The 22,172-nt window shown below is 36.3% G+C and overlaps 1 protein-coding gene across 1 annotated transcript in view; it reads left to right on the top strand.

Annotated features, from left to right (window-relative positions):
- Nucleotides 1-8,279: 8,279 nt before the first annotated feature.
- Nucleotides 8,280-22,172, top strand: part of CNTNAP4 (contactin associated protein family member 4) — a 241,176-nt gene continuing 227,283 nt past the window's right edge. Inside the window, exon 1 of the mRNA XM_038538261.1 lies at nt 8,280-8,862. Within this exon, the coding sequence (XP_038394189.1) occupies nt 8,778-8,862 (85 nt within the window). The 5' untranslated portion in view covers nt 8,280-8,777. The remainder of the gene's footprint in view (nt 8,863-22,172) is intronic.

Here is a 22,172-nt window from a genome sequence, read left to right as displayed (position 1 = left end):
CACTCTCCAACTTTAAGACTTACTGTAAAGTCATGGTAATCAAGACAGCATGCTATTAGTTGAAGAATATACAGATTAAGGGAACAGAAGGGAGAGCACAGAAATAGGCCCACGCAAATATATTCAACTAATTTTTGAAAAGGAGCAAAGGCAATTCAATGGGGGGAAAAAGGTAGTCTTCAAACATTTTAACTTCCACAGAAATGGGCTCAATGGGGATCATAAACCTATATATCAGAAGCAAAAATATAAAACTAGTAGAAAATCTTGGAGAAAGTCTAGATCTAGAGTTTGATGAAAAGTCTATAGATGCTATGTCAAACAAGATCCACAGATGGGGAGAAGATATTTGTAAAACATATTTGATTAATAAATTCTATTTAAAATATACAAAACTCTTAAACTCAACACTAAGGAAAAAAAATTCCAATTAAAAAATGGCAAAAGACCTGGACAGATGTCTTACCAAAGAAGATACATGGAGGCAAGTAAGCATTTGCAGTGATGCTCCAGATCATTTGTCATTAGAGAATTGCAAATCAGCACAACAATGCAATATAACTACACTCTTACTAGAATGGCTAAAATCTGAAAAACTGACAATAAAATTGCTGGCAAGGCTATGGACCAACAGGAACTCTCATTCATTGTTGGTAGGAATGCAAAATGACATAGCCACTTTGAAAGACCATTTGGTAGTTTCCTCAAGAGTTAAATATAATCTTACCATATGATCCAGCAATCAATTTGCTGGAGATTTATCCAGATAAGCTTAAAACTTGTGTCCACACAAAACACTGCATGTGAATATTGATAGTAGTTTTTTTTTTTTTTTTTTTTTTTTTTTTTTTTTTTTTTTAAATTTTTTATTTATTTATGATAGTCACACAGAGAGAGGGAGAGAGAGGCAGAGACACAGGCAGAGGGAGAAGCAGGCTCCATGCACCGGGAGCCCGACGTGGGATTCGATCCCGGGACTCCAGGATCGCGCCCTGGGCCAAAGGCAGGCGCCAAACCGCTGCGCCACCCAGGGATCCCTGATAGTAGTTTTATTAATAATAATGCCCCAAACTGAAAGCAACCAAGAAGTCCTTCAACAGTGAAAGGGTAAACAAAAGTGGGACATCCAGACAATGGAATATTATTCATCAATAGAAAGAAAGGAGATAATAGGTCATGAAAATCACAGGATAAATCTTAAATGTGAATTGCTAAGTGAGAGAAGCCAGATTGAAAAGGCTACACAATGTTATGATTCCAATTATATAACATTCTTGAAAAGGCAAAACTCTTGATAGTTCCCAGGGAGTTGGAGGAAGAGTAGGAGAGGGTTAAATAGATGAAGCATAGTAGACCTTTGTTAAGAGCAAGAAACCATTTTGTATTATTTATAATTATGTGCACATGACTATGCATTTCTCAGAATCCATAGAAGCCATAGACCCTTTTAGCACAGAGTTAACCTTATTTTGTGCGAATTTAAAAAAAAATCACGTAAGAGGGTAGGATAACCTGGATGGAATGCAAAACATGACAAAACAATTAGCTGTATTGGAAAAGTCCGAAAAATACCTCATTTAAGAGAGGTAAAAAAGGTTCTGAACTAAGTACCTTTGGAAATTAGTAGAGTCTGCAAGACTAAAGGAATAGTACCTAATCACTGTAGTTTAGCTGATAAAGGTGTTTTCCATGGAAGTACTCTATAGTATTTTTTTTTAGATTTATTTATTTATTTATTTATTCATGAGAGACACACAGAGGCAGAGACATAGACAGAAGGAGAAGCAGGCTCCTCACAGGGAACCTGATGTGGTACTTGATCCGGGATCATGCCCTGAGCCTAAGGTGGATGCTCAACCGCTGAGCCATCCCTCCATGGAAGTACTCTAAAGTCACATTGAAATTGAACAGTTAAGTAAATGAGTGTGGATGGGAATCAGACTTCTCACTGTTGGAATGGTATTTTACAAGTAAGAGGGAGAAAGAGCTATAATAACCCACATGGTAATAGATTGAAATTGGGAGATATCACTATGAAATCATATTTAATAGCTTAATATTGATATAATGTTGATAAAAATAAATTTACACAGAAATATAGGTATTTGGAATACACAGGTTAGTATATATATATGTATATGTATATTTCCTTGCTCTTTCAGCAGAGTGGACCTAAAAGTAAGGATACCAGTAGCAATAAGCACACTTAGGACCTAGATCTTGGTTTCTAATAGTCTTCTTTACTAAAAGGAACCAAGGGTATTTAAAGAAATAGCTGATTCTGTGACAGGGGCAAGAAATACAGAACATGAGCTTAGAGAATCCTGTGATGCCAGAAATTAAGGAAGTGCTGAAATGTGCACACACACACACACACACACACACAAATACACAAAATGATGTATGTCAAAAAACCCCGCAGTATACAATAGAAAAGGCTACTGATAAAAGATGGAATAGTTTGAGCAACAAAGTAGAGTAGTATTTTATTATGTCATAAATATCCCTGAGTCCATATGATTGATTAAATAAATAAATTGGGAGAATAGATGAATCTGTCATGCAGAAGAATTCCAAGTGGTTTATACAGATACTCTGCTTGCAAGTAGGTGGGGCATAATTCCCCACTCCTGAGTGTGTGCTGCATATAGTGACTTCCTTCCAAAGAGGAAGGAAGAAAGGATGAAAAAGAAGAGGAATCTGACAGTGGGGAAATCAGACACTTTCTCCTCCAAGTGATAGAGACCAACATCATCAATGATATGTCATGTTAATGATACGTACTCTTGATAATAATGCAAGAAAAATGGCACTTCTATAGTCTTCCTCTCAAAAACTCCTAGTTTAATCATGAGGGAAACAACAGACAAACCCACCAGAGGACCATTGTACAAAATAGCCAACCAATATCTTCAAAACAGTTAAAATAATAAAAAACAAGGAAAGTCTGAGTAATTGTCACAGCCAAAAGGATCCTAAGGAGGCATGGATATTAAATATAATATGGTATCCTGGTGTGATCCTAGAGCACAAAGAACATTAGGGAAAAATGAAGGATATCTGAGTAAGATATGGACTTTTAGTTAATGATAATAGACCAATATTGGTTCATTAATTATAACAAATGTACCAAACTAATGTAAAATGCTAATAATAAGAGAAACTGAGTGTGGAGGGTAAATAGATACTTTCTGTAGTATCTTTGTAATTTTTCTCTAAGTCCAAAATTATTTTTATACTAAAATTTCTTAAATATACTTAATAAATATTCTCAAATTGTTTATTTTAAAAAGGGAAAATTTCAAGTCATTAAAGACCCCATACTCATCATATAATACATAATATTTTAATCAGAGTATCTAAAAATCTTAAATACTTTCTATTGAAAACTAAATTATATTTCATCTAAAATATTGTTAAATAATGTAAACTTTATATATGCATATAATAGATGCATATGTAAAATATATGTATACATAGTGTGTATATATATACACACACATACCTACATTGGATGTAATATAAGCAGTATACATAGTTATATATATATACATATATAATTTGTTTAGGTAGGCAAGAATTACAGATTTTCTTTAATAATATTAAGGAAAAAAGGAAGTAAAGTTGCAGTACCCCATACAAAATGTGCATATTTTTCACATTTTTTTTCTGAAGAGAGCATCCAGTGTTGCCTATAATTTTTATCTTTATTTGCCAATTAAATCTTTATTATGTAAAGGTTGTGTCAGGTGAGATGTTAATAGAAAGTGCACTGCTAGAGCTATGGGTGTTTGCAAACTTGCAAAACTCAATATGTGTCTTATTATCAAAGTCATCACTTACATGATTTGTAACACAGTGATTAAAAGAGAAAATAAAATAGTAGCACTTAGGGCAATAAAAAGTCACTTATGAAAAGTGTATTTATATTACAGAATGTTAAGTCCCTTAACTGAAAATGCAATACAAAATAAAAGTAAATACCATTAATAAAATACTAACTCAATAAAGGTTCAGTGACAATAATGAATATTTTTGTATGTTTACTGGTTGTAGCATACAAAACATTGTTTATACTCAAGATAAATATATTTGGGAAGGGGTTTTTGGCAAAAATTTTGTTGTCTCATAAGTAGCTGTTCTGAGATGCATCTCCGTGAGGGTGTGTGTGTGTGTGTGGGGGGGGGGGGGGTAATTCCCCAATTCCCCACACAACAAGCAATTCTCAGGATAACAGAAGTGTGTTCAAAAATTCAACTCAATTCTGACACCATTTACCCAGGGATAACATCATATTTTACAGGTTGAGGACTCAGTTATAAGACTGCCCTCCCTCCCCCAACTTTACCTGCACTTCTGACCAACTGGTTGTAAATGAGAGGTTCCCACAACCCTCTCCTTGGGTTTCATTATTTTTTTAGAGCAGTTCACACAACTCAGAGAAATATTTTATTTACTGGATTACTGGTATATTATAAAATGATAAAACTCCAGAATACCAGATGGAAGAGGTGTGCAGAGCAAGGTATAGGGAAAGGGATATACAGAGCTTCCATGTTCTCTCCAGGCATACCACTCTCCTTAAATCTCTACAGTCTACAGGTTCACCAAACTGGAAGCTCTCTGAACACAATTACATGGACACTATTAATTAAATCATTGGCCACCGGCAATAGAACTCAATCTCTAACTCTTTGTCCTCCCCAGCAGTGAAGAGGCAGGGAGGTACTGAAAGTTCCAATGCTGTAATCACAGGGTTGGTTCTCCTGGCAATCAGTTTGCATCCTTGTTACCTAAGGGTTTTCCTAAGGCCACTTCATTAACATAACAAAGACGTATTAATTACCCTTTATCAGGAAATTCCAAGGGTTTTAGGAGCTGTGAGCCAGAAACTGTGGAAGAAGACCAAAGATAATAGAAGTTATATTTGGTCCTTTGAATGACCAAATACAGATTTCTTATAAACCACAATATTGCACCTCAAGTACATTTTAGTCTTAAAAAGAATCTATTTGGGCGCCATCTGTGTGGCACAGTTGGTTAAGTGACCAATTCTTGGTTTCCGCTCAGGTGATGATCTTAGGGCTGCGAGATCAAGCCCCACATTGGGCTCTGCACTCAGCATGGAGTCTGCCTAGAACTCTTTCTTTCCTTTTGATCCTACCTGCACTCCCACACGTGCATGAGTGCTCTCTCTCAAATAAACTAATTAAAAAAAAAAAAAAGAATCTGTTTTGAATAGTGACATCAACAAAATTGCAGAATGGGAAGCCCAGACCCTCTTTGAAATCCAGAAAAAAAAAAAAGCCGTTAAGCAATTCAGGCACCAGATAAAGCAATTGTTAGCAAATAAAAGAAACAAAGGAGTGGCATCTTGATCTCTTTCTAGTCTTTTGATGTGACTTTGTTCCACTATGGCCTGAAGGTCTTTTTCCAATCTTAAATACAATCCCGGAGCCTCCTTGTACATCGTGGTGGGACACACAGTTCTCTGGCAAGTTGTACCAAGAGGAAATTGAAAGCCTTATTTTACAGATTTTAACATTTTGATTTGATTTATAATACTTTCTCAGGCAGGGCCTGGCCCATAATATGCATATGCCAAACCTTAAGCACCAGCAGTTGTGTTTATCTTAATCGGTGGAAAATATAACCGCAAATGCATGCACAGGGAAGTGATTCGCGGAGTCTGAATCAGCAGTACAGTGATGTGCAAAATTAGGGCTCTGTGCTTTTCTGATTTTCCCCATTCAGACTCATTTTTTTTTCTGACATTAAGCACCATCTGGTGGGGATGGAGAAAAGAAGCACAGGTCAGTGGATCTTGGTGATCAACCCTTTCCTGCCACTAATGAGTCATGTCCCTCTGGCAGGTTTTAATTCCTTTGCTTATCAGATTTCTCATCTGTGCAACGTGAGCTATAGAGTACAGTAATTATAAGAACAACATTGGTTGTGTAACTCCTAGGGGCTTTTACTTTATGGCATTATCTTGGCATTGAGGTTGATATTTTACTTATCCTTGGGCCACAGCTGAGGAAACAGGAGCAGAGGTGACATGTAGCTTGCCCAAGAGCTTGTGCTGGTTGGTGGTGTAGTGGGGGCAGACAGTGACCTGGATGCTAGACTCCTGCATCGCCTGCTCAAACCACTGCTCTGAATGGTCAGAGGCAGAGAGCTAAGGTCAGTCAGTAAATGAGGGCCCACTCAGTGCTAGGTACTCAATAGGGGGGTCATCATACATTATATCACAGTGGCTCTTTTGGTCATTATTCTTTTATTTTTTTAAAGAAAGAAATCAAAGACCAGAGTAATGGACTCACTTAATGAGAACCATAATGAAAGCTGAATTCATATCGAGGCTCCTCTGCAAAGTCCACGTTCTCTCCCTTGCTTCATATTGTCGGGGCAATCTTTCCTCTGTGTGGTCATCAGACAGGGGCAGGTGTTGTGGAGGATTGAAATGTTGCTATCTCTCCAGTACCAGCCTCCACCTCATTCTATAGCCATAGCACACTGATATGGAAAAGCCATTATTAATGGCTGCTGCGATGCCAAGAAGTTATTATTGGCATGAAAGGTTCGGTTGTTTTTCACTTACATGTACTGGTCCTTTTAAAATACATTCTCTAATTTGTTTTATGGGAACAATTAAGTATAAAGTTTTATTTTTATTTTTTATTTATTTATTTATTTATTTTTAAGTATAAAGTTTTAATAGGAAGACAACTTTTCTCCTCTGGGGAGCCCAAGAGCCTGTTCCTCAGTGTGGAGTCATTGAAAGTAATGATTTTAGAGCTTTGCAGGCCAGAATGTCAAGTCCAGCCTTCTGTCTTACTCACTGTGGCACTCTGGGCAGACTGTTTAACTTCCCTGAGTTTCAGTCTCTTTGCTATATAGACATAATGGTAGTTCCCTCAAAGATTGCTATAATAATTTAATTAGATAACAAATGAGTAGCATGTGTTCAATAAATTTAATCCCCTTTAATAATTACCTAACAGAAATGTTCAGTTTGTATCTGCTTTTGCTTAATATATTATTTTGGAAAATAACAAAATCAGGGATGTAGGCCTAGGAATACAAGTACACACTCAAACAGTGACCTTTCTTTCCCCTGCTGGATTTTTCCCCGGGGCCTCAAGTTTTAGCCACCATTGACAGGTCAGAGAGGAGGTGGATTCTGATGCGAGGGGCAGTAATTCCCAGGGTGAGAGCAGTAAAATTGGAGTCAGAAAAACAAAGTCCAATCATCGATACTTAACTAACTCTATGACCTCTACAAAGTATTTAAATTCTCTGTTCTTGTTTTTCTCATCTGTAAAGTAGGAAAAGAAAAAATATCTGTTCTGCTTTGTTTGTAGGTGAAAGCCAAACATATTTCTTTAACTCTTATGATTATACAGGAGGATGCATCTGTCCTTTTTTTCTCCTTATTTCATTTAATCCATAGCAAGGATAGTGTTGCTACAGGCTTATGTCTTCTAATTTGTAATCACCAAGAGATGCTTGAGAACTCTAGGATTCCTATTCTTATGAAGTCTAGCACATTATCAGTTGAGTATCTTCACACTTATTTTAAAGAAATTATTCATCCTCTTTAAATGATACCATGTGATACATTTATTATGTGATATTAACTGTTATTTAAATTTTTAAATATTCTATTCAAGAAATAGCAGTATTCATGCATCAGCCATTAGGAGAGTAATTTTTCTGTAGTCGGTGAGGTTCTGATCTCAACTTTATTCCTCTCTCCTTTAGAACATTTGAATTACATCTTTATGTTGTTTAGGTTTGGGGTGTGTGTGCATGTGTGTGGGGGGGTCCCCTTTTTCAGAATCCCATCATTCTTCATTTCAGGCCTTTTGGGAATTGTTATTAAAGAATTTGTAGAATGCAGCTGCCTATTCACAGCACGATGCATTCATCAAAATAAATCCATTTAAAGCGTTCAATTTGTGGATTTGTCCTCCTGATGCACTAAAATAAGAAATGTTAATTTCTTGCAGACTATTACCAGATGATTCTAAATATCTGCCAAACAGGAATGTCTGTTTCCTTGTGAGGAATTTCCATAATAAAATCCTGGCTCCATAGCTGAAAAGGATAGTTTTATATAAACAGAGAAAAACAACAGCAAGTATTTTCCCTAAGGGCACTTTCAGCTACAATTTACCAATACTGCTTAGTTATTTCTGTCTTTTATGCTTTTGTTTTGAAACAACGCAGTTTTACCTGGATGCCCTCCCGGATATTCAGGAATTAGCTCAGTGTGTTGACTGGATCTGCTAAAGGCAAGACCTCCGGAAAATCGGGAGGCTCCACCGCCTCCCCCGCTTCCCTCACCCACATCTCCAGAGGGGAGAAAGGGTTAAGGACTGTTGGAGAATAGCGGGGCGGGGAGGGAGCCCCGAGGAGGCCCGGAGCAGCAGGCCGCGCCTGCAGGTGCAGCTTCCATCAGCGGCGCGGCGCGCGGTGGGCTCTGAGCGCCGCTGTGAATTTGGAGGAGGGACCGCGGCCACCGTCGGGGACCGCCGCGGAGAGGAGTGGGCGTGGCCTGGCCGCTCTGGATGCTTGTTAGGAAAGATGCTGGGTGCTTGTCACTGAGGAGTCAGGGCTGTGTGCGGAGTGTGTGTGTGTCTGTGTGTGCGTGTGATACAGAGAGAGAGAGGAGGGAAGGACGAGAGCTACTGAGAGACCCAAAGGTGCTGAAGACCTAGACAGCGCTTGGAGAGCCACTCAACATCTTTTGGGGGAGCCTAATAAATGTGAACATGGGGTCTATCACCGGAGCTGTCCTCAAGCTGCTACTTCTGTTATCTACTCAAAATTGGAACAGGGTCATAGCTGGGAATTCCTGTAAGTATACAGCAAATGATTTAAAACTTGCAGTGGTGGTTGTGTGTGTGTGTGTGGGGGGGGCCTCTCTGCAAAACTTTAATTCTGTTGTTTTTATGATTATTATTTGCAACTGGAATTGCTGCAGAGCATATTGCTATAAATGAAGCCTCACTTAAAAATCTTGCAAATATGACTGGCTTTACACATGTCTTTCCTCCTGGTCTGGTCAAAATATGCAAAGTGTCATTTCTTTTTTTGTCCATGAGCAGACACTTATCCTCTCGTCTTTGAATATTCATTGAGAAAGCTCAAGTTCTAGTAAAACATTAAATTAGCATCTTAACCAGGGAATAGCCTGTGAATGTCTTCATTTCTTCCTTTTTAAGGATTACTGAATTTTATTGGAATTATGTCTAACAGGAAAACAACTGGCAGACTTTACATTATGCTGCATTAGCTTAGATTTCTGAAGTTTGCACTGGCAGACTGATAGCTGGCTGCATCTTTAAAATGATGCCGGGCTAATAACTGAAATGCACTGCAGAATTCAGGAGCAAAACTGGTGGAGGTGAACCCCAGTATTAAGAATCGTGCCCTCACTCTCTAAAGATTTAAGTACTCTTGAAAGAGGGGGCTTGATTCCTCCATTTTGCTTAAAGGGAAAACATTCAGGTGATTTTTTTCAAAGTGTTAATTCTTAAAAGTGTTATTTTTAACTTTATATATTTGTGATTGAATAGTCTAAGTTAATTGATTCAGGGAAGATTTATTAAGACCTCATTTCTTATTTAAGTATCATCCAAAATAATTTGGCAGAACTCTCTTCATCCACTTTTCATTAGAGATAGAAAAAGTTTAAAAAGTTATATTTGGCTTAAAAATCCCCAGATGGGAGAATTTTCCCCTCCCCGATGAGTGATAAATAAGCTCTGCACATTCAACTCTTTATCTCTCTCTCTCTGATTTAAAAAGAAAAGCTCATTTGCTTTTCCAGAAAGGGCTGTGAGGCCTGTTCAGGAATTTATGTTGTTACTGTATAACCAGGTTTAGGTTTAGGGGATACAAATAAGCCAGGAGTCAGGCATTTGCTATGGCACATCCCTTGAGCACACTAAAGCACTCTGATGTGGAAAAAACATGATAAACAACCTTTCTGGCACAAGTCAAATGTCCATTTACACTGCATGTCTGTGATTTCAGGTTCCCATGCAGTATCAGCTCATTTAATAGCAGAGTGTATCTATCACTGGAAGAAGAGAACATCCCTCAGATGCTGCACTGTGTTTCAGATTCAGTTTTAATTTGGTTGTATAAGAATTCCATGAGACAAGAATATTTGCATATTTTCACCTGGTCAGAATCTTGGAATGCTGTAATAGTAGCATTTGACGAGCGTTGCAACAAACAGACAATAACTAGACAGACACACACACACCCATGCACACAAAGTTTTGTAGAGAAGGTATAAGTAATTCATCGTCCAACTACAGAAGTTCAACAAAAAAGGAAGGCACTAGAGGTCACTCTTACAATGTAAAGCACATCACTTGAAGCATCATTCCCTTCAGAAAAGCAGAGCTTAAGTCTGGCCTAGACACAGTCATGTCTTTCTAAGACACTGCCTGTATTGGGGTTAATAATACATGAATATGATTGCTGTGTATTTGATTGAATGTTTTCTTGAAGTCCAATAAAAGGCAGATTGACATTAAATAGCTTTTTTTGTTGTTGTTGTTGTTATATATCTTTTTAGTGAAGGGCAGAGAGACCTGAGTAGAGCAGAACATTCAAGGGTGCTTAGCTTTGGCTGGGTCTCTGACTAACACTTAAAATTTCAACCCTGGCTCTGTATTCTCTCAGCTTTGGTTTGTTTATGATGTAGTTAAATGCTCTTCTAAACATTTGAAAAACTTAAAGAACTTATAAAATTTTAAATTATTAGGTATTATTTAAATATTAAAGTTGGAGATCTTGATTACCATATATATTGAGTTGACAGTTCTTAAAGTGTCAAAAATGCAATTAAATGCCCTCATATCATTAAAATTGCATTGAATAATTTCTTGTTAGTATCACTTGTATGATTTGCAATAATATATATTTGAGAAGGAGAAAAATTCATTTCCTAATTTTTGTTTTATTCTTTAATACTTAGTTTTTTTTTTAATTTTTGGAAGGAAGCAAGGTCTACTTACTATGAAGGTGCTTTATATGTTTCATCTTGTTTGAAAGAACAAGTGTATGTGTTTACCAATTAGGCTGCTATTCAGTGTGTGGGCAAGTGACCATCAACCAGCACAAGCAGTTTTTTAGATTTTTAAATGTTTTTCAGCATAAGCGCTTTTGAAGTGTTAAAATAGCACCAATAATTCTTCTGGACAAGTCTTCATATTAAAACATGAGTCAATCTTGAATACCAACGTTAAAGTCAGAGAGAACTGAATATAAGTAAAGAAAATTAAAGGTTAGTCTCCCAGGTGAATACAAAGACCTTCTTGCTTTATTTACAGCTGATTCACCATGAGCAAATCTGTTCTCCACTGAGTCAGCCCAAGACTACCCAAGCCTGCCAATGTGAAACCTTTTGTGGGACAGCACTCTAAACCAGGAGTAGCTCAGGGATTAGGTGCACTTTAATTCGAATGTTAGTTGATCTGATTAATCAACATAGTAATAACTTTACATTGGAAGGATTCTATGCAAACACATATACGTGTTCATGTGTATGTGCACGTGTATGTATGTATATAAATCTATAAACCATCAGATGCGTGTGCTCACATTTATTTGGTGGCTCTGCTTACTCCTCACCTGTCTAAAGATGTAATACGTCGAATGGGCCACATTCTTTGCCTACTAGTGCCCTACTTGACACTTCAAAAGAAGTGAACCAGCCCCAAGTCTTTCTTCTCTTTTCTGGTCAAGACAAATTTGTTATTATATTGAGGTGTTCCTTTCACAAAAGTTTAGAGACAGGTCCTCCTGGAAGGGCTTGACTCTTGATACTTTGCACAGACTGTTGTTGGTTTCTTCGCTTGCCTTGCTACCAAGAGATGTGAATTGAGAAGGGAGATATCTGTTTTTATAATTGTGCTTATGGACCTACAGTTTCTTGCTGAACATTAAGATGTTCTGGGGGAGAGGTTGACTCACCACAAAAGAACAGAGCAGGTGTATGTACTAAGGCAAGTAGGAATCTTGCTGTTACTTGTACTCTTGCAGATTATGTGACAAAAGCTTTGTGGCCTCCTACTGAGTCTTACTTTGAAAATATTTAATGCTCATCAAATAGCTTATGAATGACTTAATTAGAAGTTAAGTTCTTTCTTTTATCTAATTGAAAAAAAAAAGGCTTATCTGAGGTCTACCTTGAAAGAAGCATGGAAGGAATATGTTAAAATCAGCAATAGATGAAGATGGCTTGAGTGGATGATCACTCTTGTGGGCTCTGGGATGCAATGTGAATGCAACTGGACAGATTCCCAAATTGTTAAAACTCAACTTTGTAACTCTTTCCTGAAGCTTCCTACTTTTTCTCCTTCTCCCAAGAATTTCTTTCCATGGCAAAAAATAACTAGACTATAATAGTAAAGTATTGATGAAATATAATTGTATGATACAATGCATAAATAGCTGGCCTTTGTACATAAAGCTGAGTGTGCACTTTTCTAACAGTGATACTGATTTGTTTTCTTCAGTTTGGTGGATTATCCTCCTCACTTCTGATTGTGTGCATCTCAGATAATTTCTAATAAGGGCGTCTCCAGCTTTGGAGGTAACATAACTCATAGCCAACAACATGGGGATCAAAAATTTGGCTTTCACAGGGCAGCTTTCACAGTCAGCGAGTAATACTTGCTCTTAGTAATAAACATTATTGTCTTCTAAAATTTTGGAATTTGTATGTATCAGATACAAACATTTCCTTTATGGGACCCAATCTCTATATCAAGATTGAGTTAATTTACCTCTTCAGTGAAAACAAATTAATAGAATTGCATAACATCAATTGTAAGATAATGTAATATTTAGCCCAGAGGTTGGGAAAATAGAGCCCACTGCCTTGTTTTGTAGAGCCTGTGTGCTAAGAATAATCTTTATATTTTTAAATGTTTTAATAAATAAATAAATAAATAAATAAATAAATAAATAAATAAATAAATAAATAAATATTTTGAAAAAATAAAATAATTCTTCATGGCACAAAAAATGATACAAAATTCGAATTTCAGACTTCCATTCCTCTCAATAGTCGACCTGTATGGTAAAAATTTGTACTCAATTATTATTATTATATTTTGCATTTTATCAATAAAATTTTCTCAAAATTGATTTCCCTTTCTTTATATGAAGACTTACATGATATTCTTTATATCTGGCCTTTTATAGAAAAAGTTCATTGACCTTTGATTTAAATAACATGCAATATAATGGTGAGACATAGATAGTATATAGATTACACTGCTCCGATAAAATTTATCCTTAATTATTTAGCACAGAAATACATACTTGGGGAATTGTGGTAGTGAAAGTAATTACTAGGAACTATATAACAGAAGAGACCTTCAAATTACTATCTTCCTCATATATTTCTTCTTAAAGACTTTATTGTTGAGAAATCTTGTTATTTCAGTGGGTGTGAATTATTTGTAATCATTTGTAATGCTTCAGCAGTTTTGGTTGCTAAAAGGGCACCTCCAATCTCAAGTAATCCCGTTAATATAAGAAGTTCAATAAAGTGTATAAGTAATTGTATAAGTAATTGCATCTTAGATATTTTGAATGAAAATTTGGTTGTTATTTTATACTTTCATGAGTGTAAATTATCTCATTGCAACTAATCAGAAACTTGCATTTGGAATCACTGATTGTATGAGGGAGATGATCTTATTGAAATAGTATTCTTGTCCCTATGACTTTTACAGTAGCAGCTTCCTACAAATTCTGAAATTGGAGAACTTTCTAGGGTAAATTAAAAAATGGACTTTCATTTAAGCACTGCCCACTGAGAATTCATAATAATTAAGCAGGTGCCTTTCACCTACTCATGCCAACATAATTAATTTTTATGTAAATGTCTTCTCCATTTGGAGTTGTATTTACTTTTCATTTCCAAGAACTGATCATTGACCTCATTTTATTTACACTACCCTGTTTAATGTAGTTTTTTTTAAATTTAAGTTAAAAATATGATGGAATATAACACTTTACAAATTATTTTCATTGAAATTCCATTGTAACTTTTTTCCCCAAAGCAAATAGCCATGTGTTAAAATATTTTATTTTTCATAATTTTGTTTTTAATGGCTCAGCTCTAATGAAATTTCTGTCTTATCAAAAAACCAATTTCCAAATCAAAGACAACCAAGGACAGTCTTGTAGAACTTACTGAAATGTGACTTGCTCTGGGTGTCAACAGAACTATAGTGGGCTTCATGACTATCCACTGTGAAGAGATGATAAGGGACGGTGACACTGCTGTTACATGGCTCTGAATTTTTTTCACAATAGAGTATAAGTCTTGCTTTATAGATATCTATTTTTCTCAATTTGATACCATATTTAGAATTTGAATTGCTTTTACCTCAGATAAATCAATATTAGGGCCTTAATATTGTCAACTAATGAATCCCATGACCTATAGGTTGCTGGTTGGTCAGTTTATCTAAGTCTTCTACTCTCCTTTTAAAATCTCTGTATTTCCTTCTTAGTGATTGAAAGTTCACAGATGGGCCCAGCTCCTGAAAACAGTGGAAAGAGTAGTAAAACTTATCCAACATTGTTATGTACATCCCAGATATATGTATTCAGATTGGTAGTGAATATCTCTTTGAAATATTAAATAATGTAGGGTTTGTTCTGATTTTTTTCAGTGGGCTGGTATTTCAATTCTTGTTTAGCTTAATTTTTTTTTTCATTTTTATTGATTCAGAAATTTTGGCTTCAAAAACCTGCTTAGTATTTGTCTAGAGTCATTGTTATTTTTCAAGACAAGTATGATAAGGAAGGGGAGACCTGTTGCAGAATATTTGCTTAAAATATGATGTATTTCAAGAATTAACTACATGCATGTGGTGAAATGAGCTGTGTTGTATTGGTGGTGGAGTGAATTCTCATGAAATATATGGATAATTGTTTTGATGGGTATTTCAGTTAGGAACTTTTAGAAATACTCCTTAACAAACAGATCTTTTTTTTTTTTTTTTAAGATTCTATGTATGTATGTGTGTATGTATTTATTTTATTTATTCATGAGAGAGAGAGAGAGAGAGGCAGAGACATGGGCAGAGAGAGAAGCAGGCCCCATGCAAGGAGCCCGATGTGGGACTCGATCCCGGGACTCCAGGATCATGCCCTGGGCCAAAGGCAAGCCCTCAACAGCTAAGCCACCAGGTGTCCCACAAACATATCTTTAAAAACAGGTCTTGAATTTTCGGATTAAATGTTAAGGTCACTTAAAAAGGAAAATCTCAGAAAGAGAAGTAAATGCTCCAAACTAAACACAGACAGCTATGGAGCTTTGGAGACTTTGTGATTATCTCTGAAAGTCCTTCTTAAAGGAAGAATGAACTCATCAAAAAGCTTCAATTAACTAAATAAACTTAAATGAAATTATTTACCGTAGAGATTAATATTATAATTTGAAGGTTTTCTTAGGGTTTTAAAAAAAAGACTTAAAATTTCTTGAGAAATAATAGTTTACCCATAACTCTAAATTATAGTAAATTGTATTTCTAAATAACAGAAGTGTCATTGATCATTGGATTATCTTGACTGCTTTTTGGGGAAATTTTGATGTCTAAGGTTTCAAGACTCAAATTTCTTCAATGAGTTCTAAAGCTGTAGTGGTCTGTGTGCTTCAGTTAGGTATACATATATAAATGTATGCATATGTAATTTTTACTTTATATTCTAGAACCTGCTTTCCTTGTTTTTTAGTCTATGAATTTAGACCTTCTACAAAGCTGATTTCTCCAGGGTCCATTTAGTAAAGACCAAATCTGATATGCTACTGCATAAGTAAGGTTATTTTTGTTTCCCAACTGATTTCTGAAGGATAAAGTTTTTGTCAAAATGTCTTTTGCTAAGGTATTCAGGTACTACGTATTATTATGTACCATGTACAGTATTATGTAATGGTACATTCTTTGTACATGTAAAATCTATTGCAAATTACCATTATTGCTTCCATTCTTTTGAGGAAAATTGGTATTTGGAAGAGGAAGAATATGTGTTTGGTTTGAGGGTTTTTTTTTTCCCCTCCAATGAATTTTTGTCATGGTTCATGGAAAAGTGGTACTCTGGTAATAAAATCAAAGCTATAGCATAACAGGAGGTAAAAGTGGGTCTGTTTATGTTACAGTTAATGAGTCATTCCAATGTAATAATTGGGAAAGTGAGTGAAGCTTGAAAACATTTGACATTTTAAGTAGTTTAAAATTAGTAACTATAAAAGTTTTTAATGCCAGAAGTATTTAATAGAGCAGTAATGAAATTTACCTCTAAGGTTTTTAAATCACAAAGGAAAAAACGGTGTGATATGTATCAGTTGGCTATAGCTCTAATTACTTTTTTTATTAAGTACCTCTCATTACTTGACAGTGCTCTAGAATAAGAGATTATGTGCTTCTAAATCATAAAAGACATATTTGTTTTTGTAACCATTCCCCCCCCCCCCCCCGGCAATTATGGTACTTACAACTGAGACCATAGGTTGATATTAGTTTAGAAATAGCATGTAAATATATAAATTGACCTGCCTTCCTATAATTGTGTATATTGTATACTTTCAAAACAAACTATAACCTATAATCTTATTGACTTACTCTGCAGTTATAACTTTAGATTTTTTAAAAAATACCCCTTGAATAAGGACACTGATAAACTTTTTGGAATTGTTCTCAAGTCGGTAGGTGTCTAGATGACGTTGAATAGACATCTGAAATGAATTGCTCACACCCAAGAGCCCCACAGTTTCCTACCAACATGACCTTTTCTCTCTCTATCAGACCCAAGAGAGAGATTTTGGGGAAAATTTGAGAAAGTTAAATTTCTCTCTGGGCTAATAGCTGTGCTCTAAGAGTTTGAAAAAAAAATCTATCTACAGATACATATCTTCAAGACATCTTTAGTTTTCAAAGATAATGAGAAGTATTTGCCTTTTAAAATATATTGATCAGCAAATAGCCAAACAGAAGGAAAGAGCTAAATTGAAAATGGTCTATAAGGGAAATGAGTTGATGAGATGAAATTGTCATATTGTGTGTGGGTGCATGGATGTGCACATGTGTGCTCCTGTGCATATGTTGGAAGATACTGTTGGTGGGAATTGGGAATGGTCCATATTGGTAGAGAAATAGAAAACATTGCCTCTGGGTGGCACATTTTTAAATAAGTAGTATTGGAATTATGTCGTGTTGCTACCATACCAGAATAATCTTTGGTATGGTTTTAAAGCAGTATGTGGGACTAAAAATAGCAAGAGGTCTTTCTGGATCCAATTTAAACTCATCCCAAACAGAGGGACAATGTTGCCCTTTTATGATCCCAGAGTGCTTTATTTTTTAGGATATGACTTGGAGATCTAAGGGTTCCCCAACACTTAGCTTCTAGCCAGTCCCAGGTTACTAGTCTTTCTGAACGTGTTAACGAAGGCAGAAAATGGCTGGAGAGATTTTGGCTTAAACACCACTAGATAAATTGAAGTTAGAATATAACTCTCAAAGACAATGCAGTAAAGTGACACTGGTATCAAGAGAAGGGCATTATAAGCAAAGTTTAACATTGTTCACATCATTCACTTTTATTTCTCAATTTTGGCTGATTTTGAACAAAAAGAATCTATCTCCAAGGCGGGAAGCTGCATGAAAGCTTAGCAATCCTCATAATTAAGGGTTTATAATACATATTTACATTTGCCATGTTTTAGATGTTTAGGACTTAATTAAAAGAACATTGCTGAAATAAAAACAATTCTATCTTAAGTGGTGGTGAGGGAATTCTGTGCAAGGTTATAAAGCTGCTCCGATAGGCTCTTTTGTTCCATTGTGTATATGATTTCTGTGCTTATTTGAAGCGTTGTGCTTTAACATGGAGCCTGTATTATAATCCTGTTAAGAAAACATCAGGTGCCTGTAAAATGCCATAACATAATCTTTTAAGTATCATAAGATATGTAGCCTTTCCTAAAACAAAAGAGAGGATGATTTGGGAAAGGAAGCAGTTAAGAAAGCAAAGAGCAAACACTGAAGACAAACACTTGGTTTCTTAAACTCATAGCATCCTATAGGACCTAATCACAAAACAGAACACAGTGAAAGAAAATATTTCATAGCCAAATATCTATTGGAGAAATGGAAAAAGTAGGCCAATAAAAATCTGATGTAGAATTTTAGGTACTAAGAATAAAATGATGATCCCAATAATTTGCTATGCTTGACATATAAAACTGAGCCATTTACTGGTGTGGCCTTGTAAATGACCACATTCATTTCTTGAAAGTCTTGCTATGTGCTTGCCTGTGGAATGGTTTCTTTCCCTCTCTGTCTCTCTATGTATACAGATGATTGCACTATGAAATTGATTAGCATGAGAAGAACGTATGTAGTAGTATTAATCATGAAAACATTCTCCAGAGAAGGTGCTTTTAGTTCTCTGATTTTCTGAGTTAGCAAAATTGAGCCTTGATCATTTTCCTTTTTTCCTTCTCCTGGATATGAGGATGATCTGGTTGTGGCATCTGTCATCTTAGGGATTGCCAGGGTTGATTTGGCTGGTAGGACCAGTGTGGCAGCTGTCTCCTTCTTCCCTCACGACTTCCTGTGACTTCCAGTCCTTCCGTTCCATATCATGCATGATTTTTAAATACAACACATATTATTGTATTTTTAGGGAAGCCTGCCATAATGCATTGATATCTTTAATCAATTTGTGAGATTTTATCAAAAAAGAAGGTAACTCCTGCCTTTGTAGCTCTATCTCATTGCTAGGTGCTTTCAACAGTAAGTTCAGCCTTATTAACACAGCAAGCATCTTCCTCCTGTGTATCTGGTGATCACTTCATGGGTGTCTTCCTCACAATGTTCCTCCTCATGTCCTCTGGCCTCTATCATCTGGCCTTTACATCTCCTGTTCCCTTTGCCTGATGGCCATCAATCACTTCTCTCTAAATCCTCCTGGAAAACGTCTACCTAAAGCAAGCCTGACTTCCTTGCTCTATGGAGTCTTAACTGATCAAACCATCTCAACTGTCACCGTCTTGGCAGATACTCTGTAGCACCTTGAGTGTTCGCCTGTTCCTGCCCTGATCATAGACTCTCAAACTGTATTTTTAGAGAATATGTCTCCTTTACAAAACGGTGAAATCTTTGAAAGGCAGAGGTATTATTTTAATCATTTCTGTGTCTGCAACACCTGGCACAGTGCCTGGAGAAAAGAAGATATTCAGGAAATTTGAAAAGAATACACCAAAAGGTGGCTTATCTATATTTTTTCAGTTGAAACACCAAAAAGAGAAGAGATGAATAGAATCAGGCTAAACTGGAGCACTGTGTGTTATTTTAATAATTAAAATTATTTTTATTTAAGGGACCACTTATTTTTTGCTTTTTTTTAAAAAAAACTTTTTTTGGATTTTGTATTTATCTCTATTATATTTCATTTAGATAGGGTACTTTATTCTGGACTGTCATAATCCATACTATCATGGCCAACTGGCTCTTATTGGCTCTTTCCCTCCCTTACCCTCTTTGTATATGTAGCAGATATACTTTGATAGGCCAGTATCTCCCATCATGTTTGCACTAAGGGCCTTCAGTGGACAGGCAAACACAAAACACATCATGAGTATAAGGTTGGAAGCGCATCTGCTCCTGTCCAGACCCTCCTTGCGCCTCTCCATCTCTGCAGCACCTGCCAGGTGATGACCTCAGTTTTGAAGCTTTGGTGCAAAGTTGTCTCCACATTCTGGAAAGAAATCTTTGTCTTTTTCACGTATCTTGGTCTTCAGTTCCTTTATGTTGGCTTGTTTTTTATATTTTCCCATTTGAAGCCTTTTTCCCTTACAGAGGGTAGAAAAAAATGAAATTATTCTCTATTTCTTAAATTTTCATCGTTAACTTTATAAAGGGTATAATCACAGCTTTCTTACTCTTCTCTTGCCTACAAATGGGCAAAACTTTTCTTCATTGCTTTTAGGTATTTCTTAAGCATTTATGGGTTCCAAACTTTTATTTTCCTCTTTGAATTGTACACATATTCTTTTTGTTAATTTTCTATAAATTTTTATCACTCTTTTTGGATTCCTGTCATGTTTTTTTACTTCTTAATGTGTACCTTTGTGATTTTCATTGCCCAAATTGTAGGGTTTATAGCTTTCTGCATATGCTGACATATGTTATCATTCATATTGACAAATACTCCTTTTACTTTGGGCTCTGTGGACTCTAAGGTGGTGGAGGCAGACATTATTATCATTATTTTACAAACTAGGAATTGGAAATTTAGGAGGAATTTCCAAATCTGCTGAGTAAGGAAGAATAGAGCTAAAGGCTTGGACCCAATTTCAGTGATGTTAAATCCATTGCTCTTTGAATTGGAATATACTCATCTTCTCCATGAGCCTTTGAAATCACCTCCTCCGAGTATTAGAACCCACACATGCCTGTTCTCAAGGTTCTGTCTCTGGCATGTTAAGTTATAAGGTGACATGTGAACTTTCTTCCAAGAATTCTATCACTTACATTTTATTAACAAGCTCTTCCTTACTCTTCAGAGTGAAGTGTCAAACATCATTGGAAAAATAACTGTAAAATATCCTCCTCTGAACGTCCATTGACTCCCCTTGGTACCAGAGACCTACCCACGCAGTCTAAATTCCTCATTTGAGTCAACAGTTCCAAGCACAGGTTACAAGGGACTGAAAAAGCTCAAATCACCAAGAAAAACCAACTCCTTTCTGCAAGATTGCAACACTTTGTGACCCGGGCATTCTTCCCATGTTGTTTCTTTCTCTGTTAAACACCTCTTCCTGTCCATTCTCTTCTCCATTCCCTTTGGGTGTTATATTAGTCTGTGAGGGCTGCCATAACAAATGCCACAGGCTGGGAGGCTTAAACAACAGAAATTTATTTTCTCACTGTGCTAGAGGCTGGAGCTCAAAGATCAGAATGCCAGCAGGGTTGGTTTCTGTGAAGATTTTCTTCCTGGCTTGCAGATGGCCATCTTCTTACTATCCCCTCGCATGACCTTTTTCTCTGTGTGCAGAGAGAGAGATCTCTGCTGTCTCTTTCTCTAAGATACCAGTCCCATCCCACTCTGAGGGCCTGTCCCACAAAGGCCCTACTTTATGATCATATATAACCTTAATTACTTTCTTAAAGTCCCTGTCTCCAAATATAATCACATTGAAGGTTAAGTCTACAGCATATGAATTTTGAGATAGGGAGCACAATTCAGTCCATAATGAGTGCTCTCCCTGTCTCAGCTTCCTCAGTCTTCTTTTGATATTTGGGAGAATTTTTGAAAGCTTAAAAGCAGATATGTTGCTTTTACTGACTGAAGCACATCAGGTGAGTGAAGTCATCTTCCAGTTGAATCCCTCCTCCCTGCCATTGATAGGATGATGCACAGTGTGCTCATCTGTTAGCTTCTGCTGCCTGGTTGCCATGGTTGCTAGTTACCACCGCCCTATCTCTTCAGTGTTTCTTTCCTTTTATCTGCACCTGGTGCTCTCCACCTGTCTCCACCTGAGAGTTTCTGATATCCCTTAGAGGAATGCATTTTAGAGACACCAAAGAATGCCTTTCTATCATTTCACAGTGGTTTTATAACTTTGAAGCAAGTCATTTTCTTTGCCTGCATTATTATTTTCTAAATTCTTCTTCCAGCAAGTCTTAGAGATCTACAGAATGATAATTTACTTTCCTTTATTAAAATCACCTCTTTATTTATCACCCACACTCCCACAGCTTTTATCATAAATATTATTTTATCCCAACCAAGCTCTAGTTGTGTTGTGATTTGCCCTGTGTGTTTCTCATGTCCTCTTCTCAAAAGTTGATTTTGCAGTTTATTTTCTCTGGTGCTTTTCCTCTTTCTATTTGCAAATCTCGGCACACAGATTCTTCCTTTTCTTCCTGTGATCCTTCTACGTCTAGCCACAAACAAACAAACAAGCCATAAATAAAATGAACAAACAACCATGATTCTAATAACTTCCTTAAATTCAATTTAAAATTTCTCTAATTTTGAATTTGTAGAATGCCCTCTAGTATTGGGAACTGGAACAGATGTTTGCCATACATTATTTCACTCAATCTTAACACAGC

This window comes from Canis lupus, chromosome 5 (genome assembly GCF_011100685.1).
Source record: "Canis lupus familiaris isolate Mischka breed German Shepherd chromosome 5, alternate assembly UU_Cfam_GSD_1.0, whole genome shotgun sequence".
NCBI classification, from domain to species: Eukaryota; Metazoa; Chordata; class Mammalia; order Carnivora; family Canidae; genus Canis; species Canis lupus.
This window is presented reverse-complemented; position numbering and strand designations above follow the sequence as displayed.